The sequence below is a fragment of the Pteronotus mesoamericanus genome, unplaced genomic scaffold (genome assembly GCF_021234165.1).
Source record: "Pteronotus mesoamericanus isolate MK-2021 breed Mesoamerican mustached bat unplaced genomic scaffold, CSHL_Meso_final scaffold_137, whole genome shotgun sequence".
Lineage (NCBI taxonomy): Eukaryota > Metazoa > Chordata > Mammalia > Chiroptera > Mormoopidae > Pteronotus > Pteronotus mesoamericanus.
This window is the reverse complement of record NW_026555306.1, coordinates 1,661,291-1,681,787: the sequence shown is the minus strand read 5'-3', so window position 1 is coordinate 1,681,787 and position 20,497 is coordinate 1,661,291. Positions and strand designations below refer to the sequence as shown.

Sequence of the window (20,497 nt, the reverse complement as noted above, 5' to 3'; positions counted from 1 at the left end):
TGTTGTTGTTATTACTATTACTATTATTAACAGGTTGCCTGGTTACTCCAGAGAGACGTTAACTCACCAATTCTTTACAACAGTCTTAAATGCCATTACCATTAACCCCAGTAGGGGCACTGAAAATACTTGCCTGTTAGTCAGTATGGGCCGGGCCATGCGGCAGTAACAGCTCTGCCGGATTGCTAGAGAAGCACTCCGGTGGTCTGCACTCACCTGGAGGTTCCCTCTCAGTCACCGGAAGGTGGGGTGTCCGGAAGAACACAAGCGTGCCATGCGGGGCGCTCGGGGTCCTGGGTGGTGAATTTTCACCAACCAAATCTGGAAGTAGCTCAATAGTCTAACAACTGGTACAGTTGAAATTAGCCCTGAATTTCCCCATTTCACAGAGAAGGAAACTAAGGCTCGTTGTCCAAGGCCACAAAGTGAGGATATTGACACAGCCCGAATTTGAACCCAAGCCTTTATGACTTGACCACTGGGCTTCACCAGGGAGAGAGGGAGGACAGCCCCCTCTTCCCTCGCCGTCCGAGGTGAGGCCTGCGCTGCTCCCCTGCCCCTCCCTGCCTCTGACTGGACAGCCTCGACTTGTGCATGTGCTCCAGGAGAATGAAGTCAATCTCCACCTCAATGGGCTTTCCAGCCCTAATGCTTGGTCTCTGTCACGGCCACCTCTTCGTGGTCTTTGAGTCACCCCACCCGCCCCACCCCACCCCGCGCCTGCCTCTCCTTTGAGATATAACTCTGGGGTCTCGTTGTGTTCATCCATTAAGTAGGCATAGCCCAGGGTCTACAGTTAGTGCATGACAAATGGCGGCTCCACTGCTGTTGGAGGGATTCGTATTAACGGCGCCCAGGCTGGAAGGAAACGGCACACCATCCAGAGCGGAGTGACGAGTACCTCGGAGCCAGATGGCCTGGGTTCAAATTCCAGTTCTGCTGCTTCAAGCTGGATGGCTTTGGGCAGTCATTGCACCCACCCAAGGCTCAGTTTCCTCGTTGTCAAACCAGCTGGTTAGGAGGGCCTACGTCTAAGGGCTGTGAGGATTAAGTGAGTTCATGTATGTAGAGCACTGAGGCCAGTTGGTGCTCTGTATCATCCTCCCAATCCAGCAGCGGGCCCTTCCAGCTGGGGCGGGCCTCTCTCCTGGGCTCGGAGGAGGAATCCCAAGCAAGAGAAAGGGACCAGTCGAAGGCGACTCTGCAGGCCTGTCACGCCTGCCGGACTCCAGGGCGGGGACCCCGATCAGTGTGTACAGCCAAGGAGCTTGCTTTGGAAGGTTCCCACCCTGCGGGGAAAAGATAGGAGCCTGGGGGTGGCTTTTCCCAGCAGGGGCTGTGGCAGGGAGAAGTTTGAGAAGAAAGCCCATCTCCTTCTGGGTGAACCCAGAGCCCCTTGGTCCAGGAGAGGTGGGAAGAAGTAGGAACAAGTCCCCCAACCTAGAGTCTGGAGCTGGGGAGATAGGAGCGGCTCCTAGTGCTTCGTGACTAGAAGAATCCAGTCTTCTGAAAGTTAGCTGATAATCCAGGCTGGGTAAACAGGCCACAATCTGGACAAACACAAGGCTTGCGGGACAAAGAGTGTGAAGGACAGGGAAGCAGGCAAGGGACGTTTCCCGGCCTTTAATTTGGAACCTGGAGGCGAGAGGGCATCAGAGGCGTTTTTTTAATGCACGTACAGGCAAATACGGACATTCGCACCCTGTTTTATCCACAAACCACAGGGTATGCTATACACTGTTGTGCCCATAGACTTTACCGCTTGACAATAATGTAACCTGAATTACATAGTTTCCTCTTGCTTTTTTCCTTTGGACGGATGTATTTCTTGTACAGTTAGGTATTTTCCCATCACTTGGTATTACAAACTATGGCACCGTGAAAAACTTTGTGCCTACGCCCTGGCTGGCATGGCTCACTGGGTCCAGTGCCATCCCACAAAGCCAAAGGTTGCTGGTTCAGTTCCTGGTCAGGGCACATGCCTGGGTTGCAGGCCTGGTCCCTGGATGGGACATGCGCAGGAGGCAACCAATCGATGTTCCTCTCACACATCAATGTTTCTCTCCCTCTCTTTCTCCCTACCTTCCCCTCTCTCTAAGAATAAATGTTTTTTTTTTTTAAAAAAAAAAGGAAAATTAGGATAAAGAGAGGGGAAAAAACACTTTGTGCCCTTATCATTTCATACATGCACCACATTCCCTCAAGTGGTGAGTGGTTTTGCTATGTCAAAAGGTTTTTCTACATTTGCAGTTTTGAGAGCAATTGCAAAACAACCCTCCATGGGGCTGTACCAGCTGACACTCACACCTGCAGTAAGCGGGCGTGCCCGTTTCCCTACAAACTGGCCAGCTCCAAGGACCGGTCTGGATAGACGAAAGGGGCGTGGGAGGATGCAAATAACCATGAATTCTGCGCAGCTCCTTCCATCAAGAGATGGGGTCCATGTCCCTCTTGGAACTTGCTCTGACCAATGGAATGTGGTAGAAGTGATGTCACATGCATTCTGAGCCTCAAATTCAAAGAAATTTGCAAAGGTGGAGCATGTGCCAAGAAATGAGCCTCCCTTCCAAATTTCTTGCTGCTGGGGCCCTGGCCGGGTGACTCAGTTCATTGGATCATCGTCCGGTGCACCAAAATGCTGCAGTTCTGATCCCAGATCAGGGGACCCACGTAGGTTGCAAGGGTGATCCATGGTCAGGGTACATGTGCGAGGCAACTGACAGATGTTTCTCCCCCTGCCCCCACCCCTTTATCTCTCTACAATCATTGAGCATATCCTTGGATGAGATTTTTTTTTTTTAAAGTTATTCATTTTTTGCTGTGGGGAACACTTTAGCCGCTGTGTGAATGAACTTGCCTCTTGAAGAACGAGAAAGTGACCAGAGAGAGGCTCTGGGCACCCCAGCCAGCCCAGCTGAGGACTTTTGAGTGAGGCCACCCAAGACCACCCTAGACCACCAGCTGGGCCCCAGCCAACCTGCAGAATCTGGAGGCACAATGTCTGTTGTTTTTCAGTCACTAACGTTGGGGTTGTGTAACACAGCAAAAACTAACTGATGCACATGGTATTTTAGTGCCATTTTTAGGAGTCATGGGTCTTTCCTTTTCTGTCCTTTCCTAATTTTTCTATTGATTCATAGCAGCTGTGTGAGTTTCCTGGGGCTGCTGCAACAAAGTGTCATAAGCTGGGTGGCTTAAAACAACAGAAATGTATTGTCTTGCAACCTGGAAGCTGGAAACCCAAAATCAAAGGGCGGGTCACAGGACTGTGCTTCTCTGAAACCATGCTAAGACATCCTTCCTCACCTCTTGCCAGCCTCCACTGGTTTGCTGGCAATCTTTGGCTTTCCTTGGCTTGTAGCCGCTTAACTCCGATCTCTGCTTTCATTACCACATGGCCTTCTTCCATGTCTCTGTCTTCACGTGGCTGTCTGCTAATAAACGACACCAGTCCCATGGATTAGGGTCCACCCTACTTCTCTATGAGCTCATCTTAACTAATCACATAAGCAACAACCCTATTTCCAAATAAGGTCACAATCTAAGTACTGAAAGTCAGGACTTTAGCATCTTTCTTTCCTTCTCTCTCTCTCTCCCGCCCCCGCCCCTGCTTCCTCCTTCCTTCCTTCCTTTCTTTTCCTTCCTCCCTTCCTTTGTTCCTTCCTTCGTTCCTTCGTTCCTTCCTTCCTTCCTTTCCTTCAAGAGGCAGGAGCACAATCCAACCCCCTAACAGGAGCTTTAGCAGCAGCCCTTGAATTGCAATGATTATTTCTGCTCTGGTGAAGCTTGAGCTGCAAAGTGCTAGAGGCAGGGAAACCTTTCCCTGCACAAACTCTGCCATTTTTTTCTTCTCTGGATCCCTTCTTCTGCCCAAGTCACCCTAAGCCAGAGACAGAGGCGTGGCAAGGAGGACTGGTGGGGAAGGGAAGGAAAGAGGCCAGGGGCTTCTAGCTCCTGGCGCTTGTCCCTGCCCCTTTCCCCGCCAGGAACAGCAACCCTCAGCCTGGTGGTTTGCTTGGGTCCCAGTCATCCCGACGTCATACTTCCAGGTCATCCTAGGCAAGTGACTTAACTGCTTGTATTAGTTTCTTATTGTTGCTGTCATAGATGACCACACACTTAGTGGCTTTAAAACAGCAGAAATTTATTCTCTCCCAGCACTGGAGGTCAGAAATCTCCAGGGAGTCTTAAGGGGCCCGAATCAAGGTGCCAGGAGAGCAGCACTCCCTCGGGAGATTCTAGGGGCGCAGTGGTCTCCTGCCCTTTCCAGTAGGGAGAGCTGCACCCCTTGCATTCCTTTGATTCTGACCGCTTCCTCCATCTTCAGGACCGGCAGCAAAGCATCTTCTCTCTCCGACCCTGTTTTCCTCTGCTTCTGTCTACAGCGAAGTCTCCCCCTGCCTCCCTTGGTAAGGACACTGGTGCTTACATTTAGGGCCCACCCTGATCATCAGGATAATGTCCCCATCTTAAAACCCTTGACTTGATCACATTCAAAAAACCCTTTTTTTCACATCAGGTAACAATCACAGGTGCCAGGGCTTAGGACAGGGATATCTTCGGAGCCACATTCAGCTGAACACACCTCTCTGAACCTCCGTGTCCTCAGCCATAAAATAGGATACTGTGAGGAGGCACCAAGGCATAGACAGAAAGCATTCAGAACAGCACCAGCATAGCGCCAGCACGCAACAAAAACGGCAGGAGACAGCCTCAGTTTCCCTCCCTGGGGAATGGGGGCAGAGGGGTCTGGGCTCCAGGGGTTTCCCAGCTCTTTCACTCTCTAGGGGGATTCCTCTCCTGTCATCCCGGTTTTTGCAGAGGGATTAAGCCGAGGCCCTGAGAGGAGGCAGATGTCAGTGTTGCCAACTAGGCCTGGGATTGGGGAGGAAATGGCCACAGCATCAGCCCAGGCCAGAGGCGGTCATTTCCTCAGGCCGATGGCCACTTCCTCAGGCTGGTGGCAAGACGCCAAGGGGGTCCCAGGTGTGCTCTCTCTCTCTCTCTCTCTCTCTCTCACACACACACACACACACACACACACACACACACACACACAGTGTCTGTCTCCCTGAGTCTCTGCTTTCTGCTTTTCTCTTTTTGAAGGCACGTGGCGTCTGCCATTCTAACTCTTTCTGTCAATCTCTGTCTCTCTGTCTGTCTCTGCCTGTTTCTCTCTCTGTCCCTCCATTTCTCACTGTCTCTGTCCTTGTCTCTCATTTGCTGTTTTGTCATCTCGACCTCTCTCCCTCTCTGATTCCCCTGAATCAGTCTGTCTGTGCCTTCTCCTTTGCTCTCCCATCCCCTCCCCCCATCTCTAGCTCTGTCTCTCTCGCTGTCTCTCCTTCCTTCTGTCTCTCACTCTCTCTGCAGAGGGCTCTCCTGTCCTCAGCCAGGGAAGTCCCCGAAACCTGCGGGCCTCTCCCAGGACCCAGCAGGCAGGCAGGAGCAGGAGAGGCCCAGGTGAATCAGCGGGAGGGAGGACATTCCTGCCGCTTTTCTGAGATTGTGCACAGCCCTGCCCCCTGCCTGCCCCTTCTTCCAACACAGTCACTGGATCTCACCGTGTGTGTCACTTGAGAGAGAAACAGGGAGAACACGTCAGAGAATGAAACAGAGAGATAGCAAAAGACAGAGACAGAGAGACACAGAAGAAGAGAGACAGAGATGTGGGGATACCAGAGCAGTCTGAGGGGGAAATGGGTGGGGTCTAAGATAATTTCCTCTTTCTTTGAATGAAAGAGGAAATTGTACGTGACTGTGGTGAGGTCATCCATCCAGGAAGTGGTAGTTCGGACCATACAGCTTGTTGTGACCCTGACCGGAGCTTTCCTTTCACCAAGAGATGCCTCCCACCTTCCGCAGACCCATGTCACAGCTGAGAAAAGCAAGGATCAGGGGAGCGAAGCCACCTGCCCATGGCTACCCAGGGCCAAATGGTGAGGCAGATCTCAAGCCCACCTAGACCACACCCCAACTCTCTGTTTCCTCACCTCATACACTTTAATATCTCACACTGTTTTCGTGGAAACCCCAAGAAGGGCCCCATTTTCCATGTGAGAAAACTGAGGCTTGGAAAGGAGCCTATCTTATCTGTTGGTTCACAGCGTCCCAGGCAGGGAATGATCAGGATGACAACCGATGACCTCAGACTGATGACGTGTCTCTACCTCTTTTTCCCATCCTGCAGAAAGGAAACTAGGGCCAGAATCTATAGAGTTGGGCGCCACAACCACACTAATGACAGTTACAGCTGTTTATCAAACTCCTACCATGTGCCAGGCAGGGTGGCACACAGCTGGGTCCCTATTCCCGTGTCCCTGGCGCAGCCGCCCTCAGGGGAGGTGCTTGTTGTCTCTCCTATCCAGGGAAGGAGCTGGAGGCACAGAAAAGCTAAGGAACCTGCCCAAGGTCACACAGCCAATGAGTACCTGGAACTGGAACCCCACAGTCTGGTGCCACCACCCCCCACCCCTCACCCCCGACACACACTCTCAATCACTAGGATATACTGTCTCTCAGGAGAGAGGGTTTCCTTAGGACTTTTCTACTTTATCTTTAAATTATTAGCTTAAGGCTTAGATGAATGACTAATAACAATAGTTTCATCATTACTATAGTGGTAGAGGTTAACTACTAATTGCCCATTGCCTATTACTCTTGCCTTTTCCAGTTCTGTCCCAGCCACACTGGCCTCTCTGCTCTTCCAACATCATCAGGCACACTCCCTCCTCAGGGCCTTTGCACTGGCTGTTTCCTTCCCCTGGAACTCTTCCCAGACCATTCGCCAACTTCTTCCCTCACACATTCCGTCTCAGCTCGCGTGCCCCCTGCTCCGGGAAGCCCCCCTGAATCACCCCCCTGCCCCCCTCCCCCCCGCCATACGTTGACCACGCCTCACTTGTACCTTGCACCTTCTTCTACCTGGCTTGTTTTTCTCCATTTTATTTATCACTGCCTGACAGTTGAAGATTAGATTACACATATCTACTCCCCCCTGTCACAAGGGCAGGGACTTTGCTTTGTTTCCTGCTGTGACCCAGTCCTGGACCAATTCCTGGCACTTAGTAAATATTGAAGGAATTTGTTGGGCCCTCCGTGCGGGTCAGCAATCGTTCAGAAACCTCGCCTGCACTAAAGGGCTCTGATTGGTCAGAAGCATCCTGAGATGGAGACTATCTTACCTTTTTAAAAAAATGTATTGCCCGCGCCACAGTTCATTTGGTTAGAGCGTCATCCCAACACACCAAGGTTGCCGGTTCAATCCCCAGTCAGGGCACATAAAAGAATCAACCAATGAGTGTGTTAACAAGTGAAACAATGAATCTATGTTTCTCTCTCTCCTCCCTTCTTCTGTCTCTTTCTCTCTCTAAAATCAATAAATGAAAAACAATTTATTATGAATCTTTACAAACACACAGAAAAGGAGACAGAATGACATACAAGTTACCTCTATCTAGTTGATACAAATATTTTGCTATTTTGCCTTTCCTTTTTTTCCCTAAAGTATATATTAAACACAGACATTAATGACATGAACCTCTAAATATTTCAGCGAGCTATAAAAACTAAGAACAATTTTGCCACATAACCACAAAACCATTGTCAGAAGAGCACTATCTACTTTTCTGGCTGAAGTGTTTTAAAGTGAATTAGAGATATTATATTACTTCAAGCCCCAGAATTTCACTATCCATTTCTAAATGATAAAGATATTTTCCCACATAACCACACTACCATTGTCCCTCCTAACAAAACTAACAAAAATCCTCTATTATCCAATAATCGGCCACGAATTTCTATAGGGACGAGTTTTCATCTGAGAACTGCAGTTCCTCGCCCAAGATCCCGTAGCAGGAAGACGGAGAACTGGAATTTGCACCCCGCGGCCTGGGTACAGCTGTGCCCATGACCACGTGAGTCAGAGCAGAGCCAGCCCCCTACTCCTGGCTGGCCACGCCCCGGGAAAGAAAGTTTGCCCGGGCTGGGGAAGGGGGGGCCCGGGGGAGGAGGTGGGGCGCCCACTCATCAAGGGCTGACTCGCCCGCTCTTTCGCAAAACGTCGGGGAGGGGCCCCCGGGACGACAAAACTGCCTCCTTCCCGGGGCCAGACTCAGAGGAGCAGGGAGGCCGCGGGCAGGAGCCGCTGCCGGACCCAGGGGCCGCTGCCGGACATGGGCGTCCCGCTAGCGCTGCTGCCGCTGCTGCTGTTGGTTGAAACCTGCATTCCAGGTAGAGGCTGGGTTCCCAGCACCTGCTCTGGGAACCGGGTCCGACGGCGGGGAAGGGAGAAGACGGGACTCGTAGTCTGGGGAGTTGGAGGAGGAGGGGAGTTCAGTCCCCGGCCCCGCCCTCCCCCCAAATAATTGTTCTCCTGCCATCGGCAGCCCCTCGCGGCACAGTACCTGGCACACAGTAGGCACTCAGGAAACGCTGGCTGAGCGAAGGCATTAACGACAGCCACCGTTTGGTGAGCGCTGTTTATTCCGACCCTCTTCTAAGCTCCTTGCTTGCACATTTCGAATTCTGCGGGCAGAACCATATTTTAACCCCATTTCACACAGAAGGAAACTGAGGCACAGAGAGGTTAAGTAACTGGTCCGCGATCACACAGCCAGTGCTAGAATGCGTGGGATTCTGGTCCCCGAAGGGGCGCCCACGGCGGTCTCCACGCTGTCGAGCCGCCCCGGGCCCAAACGTAGGGAGGACAGCGCACTGAGGGCCAGATCCACAGAGAGTCCGGCCGAGCGTCACGGAGCCGGGGGCCGGGCACCCGGGGCTGCCCCTCAAGGATCCTCTCACCTCCTTTCCCCGGAAACCGCAAGGGGGGAAGGGTTGACCAAGCTGCAGAAAACAGAGAAGAAACTGAGTCGAGGCGGGATGGGAGGGGGCGCTGCTTGGGATGAGGACTACTCGGCAATGAATAACCCGGAAAGCGCTCCGACCGCTGGAGACCAGGAATGAGTAATGGCTGTGGAAGGCTCCGGAACTGGGAGAGGCAGGGCGCACGGGGAGGCCCGCGCTGAGGGAGCGGGCCCGGCGACCGAGGGAGCCCGCGGAGCGCAGCCGCGGGGCGGTGGGGGGGGGGGGCGCGGAGAGAACCGCCCGGAGGCAGCCGCGCGGTGGCCGAGTAGTCAGGGTTGGGGTCCCCCAGGGGCGCACGGGCGGGGTGAGAACTTCGGGGCGGGGGGAGGGGGTTGTTGGGCCGCAGGAAACGTCGGGGGGAGGTTTTGAGGGGAGCAGAACCTGGGGAAGTTAGTGCGTGGGGTACGGTTAGTAAGGGGCGGGGTGGGGGGACAGGGCAGGAGTGGGGGAGAAGGTAAGGACCCTCTGGGATCGGGTGAGGCCGCAGCGCCCCTGGGAGAGCTGGCGGGGTCGACCGCCAGCCGGCGGGGTGCGAGGGCGGAGATGGGGCTTTCAGGCCGAGGCCCCGCACGCGGACAGATGTCAAGGGAAAAACGAGCGAGGGCAAGACTTCAGGGAAGGACGTGTGGCCGGGGATAGAGCCTTAGGAAAGAGGTGCGGAGACAGGCCATTGAGCTAGAGAGAGACCGGAAGCGCCGCTGGCCCGAACGCCGCCTTGGGTCCCGGGGGCCGGCCGAACGTGGAGCGCGAACCACAGGGCTGCCAGACCCGGTCCTGGCGTTGGGACGTCGGGGGACGCACAAGAGGGGAGTCCTGGCGCAGAGCTATCTAACAAACCCTTCGCTGTCCCCTCCGTCTCCCCCTAGCCACCTGGGGCCTGCGCTGCGTGCACTGTGAGAGGGCCGGGCGTTGCCGCGTGGAGGAGTGTGCGCCGGGCCAGGATCTCTGCAGGAGCACGGCGCTGCTCGTCTGGGAAGGTAAGCTCCCGCACTGCGGCGCCCCCAGGAGCGCGAGTGACCAAGAGAGCCTGTTTCACCAGCTCTCAGGGAAGCGCCAACCAAAGGACAAAGATACCTGTTTCACAGCCACCAGGTTGACAAGCATTTAAAAATCTGACAACACTGCGGTCGGTGAGGATGTGGAGCTGCGGGGCCTGCTTTTAGGAGTCAAACGCTGCAGCTGCCCCGCAGAGCGCTCTGGTAGCGTCTGGTATAGATGAAGATTAGAGTGTCGTGCAGTCAGCACCTCAACTCCCACGAATATAGACACACCGAAGAACCTTGGCCTCACGTGCCCAGGGACAGCTGTATAAGAATGCTCTTAGCAGGAATATCTGTGAAATGGAAAATTGGAAACACCCTGAAGTCACTCAGCAGCAGAGGAGAAAATTATGGTGTAATCACATAATGAAATACCACACAGCAGTTTAAATGAAGAAACTAGAGCTGTGGGTATTAACGTGCATACATCTCAAAAACATGAGGCTGAGAGAAAAAAAGCATGTTACAGAGTATGACACCTTTAAAGTGTAAAATATGTCAAACAATAGTGTATGTTGTTAGGCATAGAACGTGTGAGAATTTCTTACACCCGTGGTTGGCTCTGGACAGGGCGTAGGGGAATGCGGTGGGGCAGGGGGCTTTCGCTGTATCCTTTACGTTTAGTTTATTTTTAAAATATCTGAAACAAACATAGCAAAATGCTAACATTTTGGGGAGTTGGGTGATGAATACACAGTATTATATCATCATTTTGGGTAAACTTAAAGGATTTTCCTTTAAAAATTTCTATTAGAGGTATCTCCCCGCTAAGATTGCTAAACTGGGTGGCAGGGGAGGGGTAGATGGATCCAGTAGGTCCCAGAAGGCCCCCGTGTTGTCACTGAGAGAAGATGGGCTCCCTGTGAGGGGTAGGTCGGGCGAGGGGCGTTAACGCGAGAAAAGGCAGAGTTGGACCCAAGCAAGAGTAGAGGCGTGGGATTCAGCCACAGGAGTCGGTTACCGTAAGAGCAGGAGGGCTGAGGCTGGTTGGGCCCTGGGGAGCCTCTGGGGTGACGGCGATGCATTCCTCACAGAAGGTGAAGAGCTGGAGGTGGTGGAGACAGGCTGTGCCCACTCAGAGAAGACCAACAGGACCATGAGCTACCGGACGGGCATGCAGGTCATCACGCTGACGGAGGCCGTGTGTGGGTCGGATCTGTGCAACCGGCCCAGCCCCGGTGCGTAGGACAGCCCCTGCCGCGTGCACCCCCCACCCTCCACTCACCCATCGTCACCCCGTCCTGGCCTCGGTGCTGGGCCACCCCAACTCCACGCCTCACCCCAGAACCAGCCCCACTTCAGACCTGTCCTTACCCCACACGCATCTTCAGCCCAGCCCCATTCCCAGCCCCGACTTAACCTCACCTCCAATCCCATCCCCAAACTCACTTTACCCTCAACACCCTCCAACTCAAATTCATCTTATTCCAAATACATCTCTAACCCCATCCCTTAATCAACTCCGTCTCATCTCAAACGGTCCCCAATCCCACCCACAAACTCATGCCTGTCCCTTAACGGTTAAGGCTTAACCCTATCCCACCCCATACGTGTTTGTTTCTATGGTTGTTATGTATAAGATGCAACACCTGCCCATAAGAAGCTATGCGCACATACACCCACTCAAGAGGGAGATGTGGTATCTCACTGATGATTTGCCATGTGACTTTTCCCACGGGGCAGGAGATGGTTCAGGCAGTAGGTGCTGGGGGATCAGGATGCAAAGACCAGAGATGTCAGAGACTCAAAATTCGTGAGGGAAGTCGGACAGGAGGGGATCACAGGCTGCAGTGGGCTCAGAAAGTTCCCTAAAATAGATGTTCTTTGACTTCGGCAGTGAGGAAGAACATGAAGAAACTCTTCCATAAGCCCTTGTGTTGAGTTTTGTGGCTTTAGGCTCTGGTCGGTTTAAGGAAAAGACTTAGAAAGGTACCAACTCCTCAAGTTCCCATAGGAGAGGAAGGGTGGGGAAGGACTCACCCCTGCTGGAGATGAGCAGAGACTCATTCCTCTTTCTGGCCCTCATGAGGAAGGAAATGGTGAAGGGCAGTCCCGACACAGTGCCATCAGTAAGCAGAAACCTGTGCTTGTACTCGTCCGTCCTGACCTCAAACTGAATCTATTAGTGGGAACTGAATCAGATGTTCATTTCCAAAGAAGTGACGAGAGGGGAGACCAGCTTCCTCTCTCGGTTAGATGCGCTTAAGGAAAGCACTGATCATTGGGTCTAAGTAATGCTTCTATGACGGGATAATATTCAAAGTATTTAACGATACAGGTCAGTGCAGAGGCATCCGTCAACTGGAAGAGAGCCCTGGCGGGCCCCTGCTGTGCCTGGAGTTACGCGATGGCTCCTGGTGGCATGAGGATTCTAAGGGAACAGTTGGCGGTGGCCGGGGGTCCACCAGAGAGCTTGGGGCAGCAGCCGTCAATTCAGTAGTTTAATAGCTGATGTGCCTCTATCAGCCACATTTCTAATGCCATCTTACCCTGCTTGTGGTGACTAGAATAGCTGGTTAAACCCCGCATCCCGTACATAAGTAATACTGGGACACAGATGTGACCAAGCCTGCCATGGGCCTGGCCCCTGTGGAGCTCACAGTCCAGTGGCGGGGGGAGGGCGTGACAGACCCGTCACCGCCCAGTGACGGCAGGATGCGAGAAGCCCAGACGGGTCAGGGCTGTCATGGGGAAACCCGGCCAGAACTGTCAGGGTGGAGATGGGGGAAACAGAGGCCAGAGTGACCGGGGCTGGGATGAGTGAAAGCAGGGCCTCTGGGACCCGTGAGGAGATACTCGACTCAGGCCAGGGAAGGTCTCCTACAGGAAGCAACAGCTACGTTGGATCTTGAGGGATGAGTAGGAGTTGGACCATTAAAAAGACAGTGAAAAGGGTTTTCCAGTTAAAGGGAGCAAGAAATGCAAAGACCTGGAGGTGAGTGGAAGTGGTGTGGTTGGAGAAAGGGAAAAACGGGGCTAGACAACCGATAGAATTGTCAGGATCATATTCCACAGGGCCTCCTAGGCTGTCATGAGGAACATGGCCTTTATCTGGGAATGGTGGGAGGTCATGAAAGGGTTTGAAGCAGAGTGTTCCAATCAGATTTATATTTTTCATATATTATTCTGAGCTCGGAGTGGAAGGGAGATGGGAGGGGCGCGGCGACGGAGGGATGAGGTGATGAGGGATGCCATGGTGGAAGGAAGGTAGGAAAGGGGAGACCAACGTGGAGGTGGATGAGGTCGTGCAGGTGAAAATGAAGGTGGCCACATTAGACAATGAGCCTGCGGATGGAGAGAAGTGGATGGACTCGGAGTGGCAATGATCTTGTAGTTCTGGTCACAATGGAGTGGATTATATAAGACTAACCCTCCCCCGCCCCAACAAGAGCTGTGAAGGCTGGATGGATTATAAACAGCTATTTGAAGTCATTGGAGAGCAGCCTATGAAGGGAGAAAGCTGAGGTGCTACAATCTTTGAAATGGGGAAGCACAGACGTTGAGTTGCACAGACAAGCTGGGGTTTTCCTTCAGTGCACTTTCTCATTTGCTGCTGTGGAGGGGAAACTGAACCCAAACAGAAAGAGATCGTTGCTAGACTAAGAAGACAGAGGTGGCATTTAGGGTTACCAAGGTGTTTAGAAAATGAGAGGCAAAATCCTGGAGTGCATGGAACCACAGAAAAGGGAGTCCCCACACCTGCAAATGACCTCCTTCAGTTATTGGCAAGCTGTACATGCATACGGTGAGACTCCAAGAAACTCAGCAGCAAATAGTATCTTGGAAGCTACAGAACTGAGCAAAGATTCCAGCAGGCATATGATGCTGGGGAGACCCAAGTTGCCAAGCTGGAAGGAGAGGCCCTGGTAACCATTTCAGGCTTTTCTCTGAGGCCACACCCTTGGAGTAGGAGCAACGCTGAAATACGCGAGCCCTAAATGCATACTTCCAGTCTTCAGCAGGAAGAAAACCTAACCCTCTTTGAAAGAAGCCTCATCATTCAGAGTCTTTACAAATTCTCATCTGTAATGTCTGGCATCTAATCAAAACTTACAAGATAGCCTGAAGAAAATAAAAAGGACCGATTGACCAGAAACCAAGAGAGAAATCCACCAAGAGAAACAGCCTCATAATGATTCAGATGTGGGAGTGTTTATGGAACTTTATAATAGTTATGATCAATATATTCAAGAAAATGGAGGAAAGGATAAGTTTTAGCAGAAATCCGGAGTCCATTTTTTAAAGAAATCAAACAGGAGATATAGAACAGTGACTGAAATTAAGAACTCAATAGATGTGCTTCACAGAGATCAGAAATAGCAGAGCAAAAGGACTGAAGAACTGGAAGACAGGGCTGTAGAAGGTCCAGACTGATACCTCAATGTGGAGGACAAAGGAGTCTGCCAGGTTTCCGCCCTGCAGCGCTGGCTGGGGCCACCTCAGGGATGTGGGATTCAGGAGAAGAGCAGGTCTGGGGAGAAGATGGAGCATTTCATGTGGGGCATGGAGAGATTCCGCTGTTTGAGGGATAGCCAGGGGGCCTCCAGGAGGCAGTCGGGTACGTAGGTGTGGAGCTCAGAGAGAAGTCTTGCCTGGGGAGAGATTTATGAGCCCTCAGCAGGTAGACAGAAATGGAGCCATGCCAATAGGGAACATCCCCGTGGGAGAGAGTGTGCACCAAGAGGGATGCAAAGCACCTAACACTGAACCCTGAGGATCACCCGCATTTAGAAGAGCAACATAAGAAGGGTCCCCAAAGGAGACCCACGGGTGGTATGAGACAGTTATTTTGGCAATGAGGGCAGCCTGTGTTTTGATTCTCCTGGAATTTCGTGTGAGAAGGCTTGGATTGTTGTTGGCCTTTTAGTTATTTTGCTCTGAGGGGGGGTGAGATTAGGTCTTTGATGTAATTGATTTACCTAATTACATCTGCTGGCTTGCCAGTTGCGAGCCTTGGCTGAGATGCTTTCCTATGTCTCTAAGACTTGGCCCAAACTCAACTTGGATATCTGGGGTCAGGAAGGGGCAGGCGTGCCAGGCTTGAGGACTGTGTGAGCCAAGGCCTGGGCAGAGGAATGACTGGTGAATCCAGGGAAAAGAACTCCTTCATTTAGCCTGACCTGAAAGGTCCATGTGAGGAGCAAAGTTATCACAGATCAATCAAGTGCAGCTTTGATCCCTGAGTCACTTGGGTAGTGAATTATTTATCTATTGCTGCATCACAGATTGCCCTGAAACATAAAACAAAAATAAGCATGCATTATTTCACAAAAGTTCCTGAAGGTCAAGAATCTGGAGTGTCTTAGCTAGAAGGTTCTGCATCTCTCACATGGTTGTAGTCAAGATGACAGCTGAGCTACAGTCACCTGAAGGCTCCCAGGGCAGCTTCACCCGCATGGATGATCCGCTTGCTTGGCTTTGGCAAAGGCCTCTGTTCCCACCATGCGGTCCTTGCCATGGGGCTGCTTGAGTGTCCTTACAACATGGCAGTTGGCTTCCCCCAGAGCAAGCGACCCAAGGGAGAGCTAGGAAAACGTTGCAATGTCTTTTACAATCTAGCACAGAAATCACACACCGCCGTTGCCACAGTGTCCTTTTGGTTACATGGGTCAGCCCTGTTCTTTATGGGAAAGGACTACGCAAGGGCATAAACACCAGGAAGCAGGGATCACTGGGGGCTCTCTTGGAGACTGGCTACCACAAGGAACATTAGAAGGGTCTTAAGTAATTATTCATTCATTCATTCAATGGATATTTTTTCAATATCTTCTCTGGCCCAGGCTTGCTGCTGGGTGGTGTTGGGACACAACAGTGTCCAGACAGCCTTGGCCCTACTTTCCTGGGACTCAGAGTCCACTGAGGAAAACAAGCCCGTCACCAGACAGGGATGACCTGGAGAGAGCAGGGCTGGGATTGGAGAGCTCAGAGAGGCACTTGAAGTGGCCTAAAAGGCCAAGGACGGCTTCTTGGGGGAGGGAAAATTGGAGGTGATGCCTGGAGAATGAGTAGGAGATAGAGAAAGTAGGGAGCAAGGCAACAGCCGGTGCAAAGGCTAGATGCATCAGCATGTATGTTTGGGAACCGTGGGAAGTTGTGTGGAGTAGAGTTCGAGGGGCTGGTGGAGAGAGATGGGGAAGGAGAGGTAGCCAGGACCCAGTCTTTGGTGGGCCTTGAATGTCACGCTGAGAATGGTGGATTTTTTTGTTGAGGGCAGTTGGGAACCGTGGAAGGGTTTTGAGCAGGGGAGAGACAGGTTCAGAGTTGAGTGTTAGAAACATCTTTCTCGGGCCATGTGGGGATGCACTGGGGCTAGGGTGGGAGTGGCGAGAATGCAGACAGGGAGGCCTAGGAGGAAGCTGGTATTGAAGGAGGTCTGAGCTGGGCCCGGTCATGGGATCAGAAAGGAGGGAATGAGTTCTAGAAAGATTCAGAATGACCAGGTAGGTCTTGATGACTGACTGAAGAGGAGGAATTGATGCTGAGGCGAGTCTTCAGGGGAACTGGACGTCCAGGACCGTCCCCATGGGCTCACCCTCCTGCCTCTCCCCGATCAGCCAGGGCTCCCAAATTCCCCCGAAGCCGCCGGTACCTCGAGTGTGTTTCCTGCGCCTCTTCAGATCTGAGCTGTGAAAGGGGCTGGGACAGGAGCCTTCAATGTCGCCACCCTAGAGAACAGTGCCTGGACGTAGTGACTCACCGGAGCCCGGAAGGTGAGCTCTAACCCGCCAGCAGCTCCTCCTCCCTGCTTCACTCCTCCCCAAGGCTGCACTTAAATCCCCCCATGACAGGGATGTAAGCAAGGTAGAAAGTTAGTTCTCTCACACACAAAATGTTCGGTGATAGGAAGTCCAGGGCCACAGTGACAGTTCCACAGTCGTCAGGAACCCAGATGCCTTCTTATTTCTTTTTCTTTTTTAAGAGACCCATTATTTTGTTTTATTTTAAAAATCTTTTTATCCTTATGTATTGACGCTAAAGAGAAACACTGGTTGGTTGCGTTCTTGTACGCCCCCGGACCGGGGATCAAACACAAAACATTTTGGTCTACTGGATGGCACTCCAGCCAACTAAGCCACACTGACGAGGGTTGCTTCCCTTCTCAAGATTGCCTCATAGTCCGAAATAGCTGCCAGAGTTCCATGCCTCATGCCCGAGTGCCAGGAAGAAGGAAGGCAAAAAGAAGGGGCAAAAAGGGGACACCTCTCCTTTTGTAATGGTTCCTCTGGAAGTCCCTTAAACCTTTCTACTTACATCACATTGGCCAGAATTTAGCCACGTGACTATACCCGCCAAGGTGTCTTTTGGTTACACATATGGGTGCCCCAAAGAAAATGAGGTCCTATAATGAAGGATGAAGCAGAAAATGACAGATGGCTGTTGCGATGGGCAAATGCAGTGCCAGCCCTTCATCAACAATCTGACCGCTCTCCTCTGCCCCACACAGAGAGGCCAGGGGACGAGCGCCACTCCCGAGGCTGTGGCAACCTTCCTGGCTGCCCAGGCCCCACCGGTTTCCACAACAACCACACCTTCCACTTCCTGCGGTGCTGCAACACCACCAAATGCAATGGGGGCCCAGGTAAGGAGCGGGGGACCCTGCGTAAGTCTGGGATCAGGGCAGGGAGGCGCTTTCAGGGAGGTCGCCGCTCTCGTGCAGGCCACCCCCCGACCCCAGGTCTCCGTGTCCTCTTCTGAAAGAGGGACATAGCGAGCCCTTCTTCCAAGAAGGACTGTGTGAGAATTCAATGAGTCTAGCAGACCTTCCCCGAGACCCATGCTTGCTGCTTCCTTCATTCTCTCGAATCCTTCCACTGCTCAGCACCCTGGCCTGAGCCACTGTGACCTGTTGCTTAGATCGTTGCAATAACTTTCCCTCTGATCCCCCTGAGACCCTAAGGCCAATGTTCGATACAGCAGCAAGAGAGACTTTTTAAAAATGTAAATGAGATCATCCCACTGTCCTTCCTCAAGCACTTAAATGACTTCCCCTTGCTCTGAGAATGAATTCCAGAGGCCAGACTCTATGCCCTATGTAATTCATCACCCATGTGCCTCATCATCTTCATTTGGTTTCTGCAACTGCCCAGTGCCGCCCTGCCTCGTGGCCTTTGCACGTGCAGTACCCTCCCCTAGAAACGCAGCTCCCGGAAGAGTTCACCTGACTGGCTATTTCTCGTTCTTCCGGTATCAGCCTTAAAGTCTCATCCTCAGTGAAACTTTCGCTGCCCCTCCCCTTCAATATAATCTCGATCCATCACGTCTCAATAACGCACTGTCCGGTCTGACTTTTCATGATGATGGAAGTGTTCTCTCTCTTTACTGGGCGATATGGTTCGCCACTACCGCAAATGGCTATGGAGCACTTGGCGTGTGAACTGAATTTTGAATTTTATTTAATTATTATTAATTAATTTCAAGCTAGTGACTACCATATGGGATGGTGTCTTTCTAAATTGTAAGTTCTGTGAGGGCAGGGGCTGTTTCATCTTACCTGGCTGCTTACCCAGTGCCTGGTCAGACAGGGATTCCTGAGGAATTGAGAGTCGGTATTTCTCACCAGGGTCCAGAGAACCCCCAAAAGGGAGTGCCATTCCAATGTCGACCACAAGGGGGCTTCGTGACATCTCAGGCTGAGAGCTGGGAGTCAAGTCAAGGAAGGAGGACACACCCCTCCCTGCATCCCCACCCTGTGCTAATTTCATGGGTCTCTTGTCTTTTCCCAAGTCCCAGAGCTTCAGAACATGCCACTGAACGGCCTCCAGTGTTACAGCTGTGAGGGGAACAGCACCCATGGATGTTCCTCTGAAGAGACGTCCCTCACTGCCTGCCGAGGCCCCATGAATCAATGTCTGGAAGCCACAGGCACTGATGGTGAGGCCCGGTGGGAGGTTGTAAGGGGATACTTAACAGGCGGGGGGTCGGGGGGAAGGTTGGGTTTGCAAGAGATCAACTTTCAGTTTAGCTGGACTTAATCGAGGTGGATATTCCTAGGGCCCCTCTCTTGAGCAAGGTGCAAATTGTAGTAAGGACTTAGGGCTTGTCCATTGGGAAATGGATCTTTTGGCCATAGAAATGTGGAATTCTTTGGGGGTGGGACTTCCTGTGGACATCCCAGGTTTCCATCCTGTGACATCCTGGAAGGGTCTCTGTTCCAGTAGTGCTCAGACTTTTTGATGTCAAGATTCCATGTTAGTTGCATGCATTAGAAATTAAAACTGCGACATTTTTATAAGATATATTTATTAATGTTTTTTAAAGTAACAAAAATCACATACTAACATATTTTTATGAAAAAAACCCGACTATGTTTTCCAAAATGAAAAAATTTAACAAGAATTTTGGCATTGCTATATAGTTTTGTAGATAAGTCTTTAGTGTCTTTAGTGAAAGACAGCTGGGTCTTCACATGTGCCTCTGCATTCAGTCTGTGGCCAGATTACTTGTCCTGGTGGTTCTGTAAAACCCCATCATACACTTACGAGAGCAAAAAGGCCAAGTGATGTGTTGGCATTATTATTAGAATAATGTTGACTCCCCAGATCCCCTGCACCACAGTTAGAACTTCTGCTTTTTCCAGGTAACGTCCACCACAAGGTGGCTTGTCACGCAGTGAGAAGCTCCTGCCCAAGAGCTGGGAGCCTCACACAGTCTTCTCTCTCCTCAGGGCTAGGGAACCCGCGCTACACAGTTAGAGGCTGTGCAGCGCCCTCATGGTGCCAGAGCCTCCACGTGGCTGAAGCCTACAGCCTGACCCATCTCAACGTCTCGTGCTGTACCGGAAATGGCTGTAATCACCCAACCCAGGACGGCCAGCCACACATGGGGGGCGCCCCCCGGCCTGGCCCTGCCCACTTCAGCCTCACTGTCACCCTACTGATGACCGCGAGACTATGGGGAGGCACTCTCCTCTGGACCTGACCCTCACACTCTCCCTGCCCTGGCTGGATCCAGAGGACCCCTTTGCCCTTCCCTGAGCTCCTAGTCCTGCATATTTGCTGTGTGACTTCGGGCCAGTGTGCTGTTTCTTCTGAGCCTCAGTTTTCCCAGCTGTGAAACCACCTGTCTCACAGAAGTACGAGAACCAGAGGAGAAAAGCCGGACAAAGGCTGCGGGCCAGCAGAAGAGTTCTTATTGTTACTAATATTGCTGCCGCTATTGTTATTATTAATTAATATTTGTTTTATTTAATATTTTATACTTATATAAAGATTTTTATATCAATGAACACGGCCAGATCTGACCTTATCCATAGCATCTATCTTTCTAAAGATGGGGGGGCCCTTCCTGGAATTGGGGGTCACCTGGTAGGACCCAGGGGTTTGAGGCCTCGGCCTGGGAGCAGCCCCATGAGGGCTTCCACCCTAAGTCGCCTCCACATCCATTTCTGAGCTCCAAATGCAGCCTTCTGACTCACCTACCTAAGCACTAACCTTCCAGTCTCTTCTCCCAAACTCCAAAGGTCAAGACCACTTTGTTGTTCTGTGGAGAGATGTCTGCATTTCCTGCGGACTCTGAGACAGGCGGTGTATGGGAGACGACCTGCCTGCCCGAACTGCTGTGATACACTGCAACGAGGAACAAGGGCAGAACTA

General features: G+C 51.9%; 1 protein-coding gene across 1 annotated transcript; it reads left to right on the top strand.

The window, feature by feature from the left end:
• The first annotated feature begins 8,085 nt into the window (after positions 1–8,085).
• On the top strand, positions 8,086–20,120 carry PLAUR (plasminogen activator, urokinase receptor). Its single transcript, XM_054588575.1, has 7 exons — positions 8,086–8,232; positions 9,732–9,842; positions 10,940–11,083; positions 16,460–16,615; positions 17,350–17,484; positions 18,630–18,776; positions 19,570–20,120. The coding sequence occupies exons 1-7, from the start codon at positions 8,175–8,177 to the stop codon at positions 19,821–19,823; spliced, it is 1,005 nt and encodes a 334-aa protein (XP_054444550.1). The 5' UTR covers positions 8,086–8,174; the 3' UTR covers positions 19,824–20,120.
• Positions 20,121–20,497: the final 377 nt, after the last annotated feature.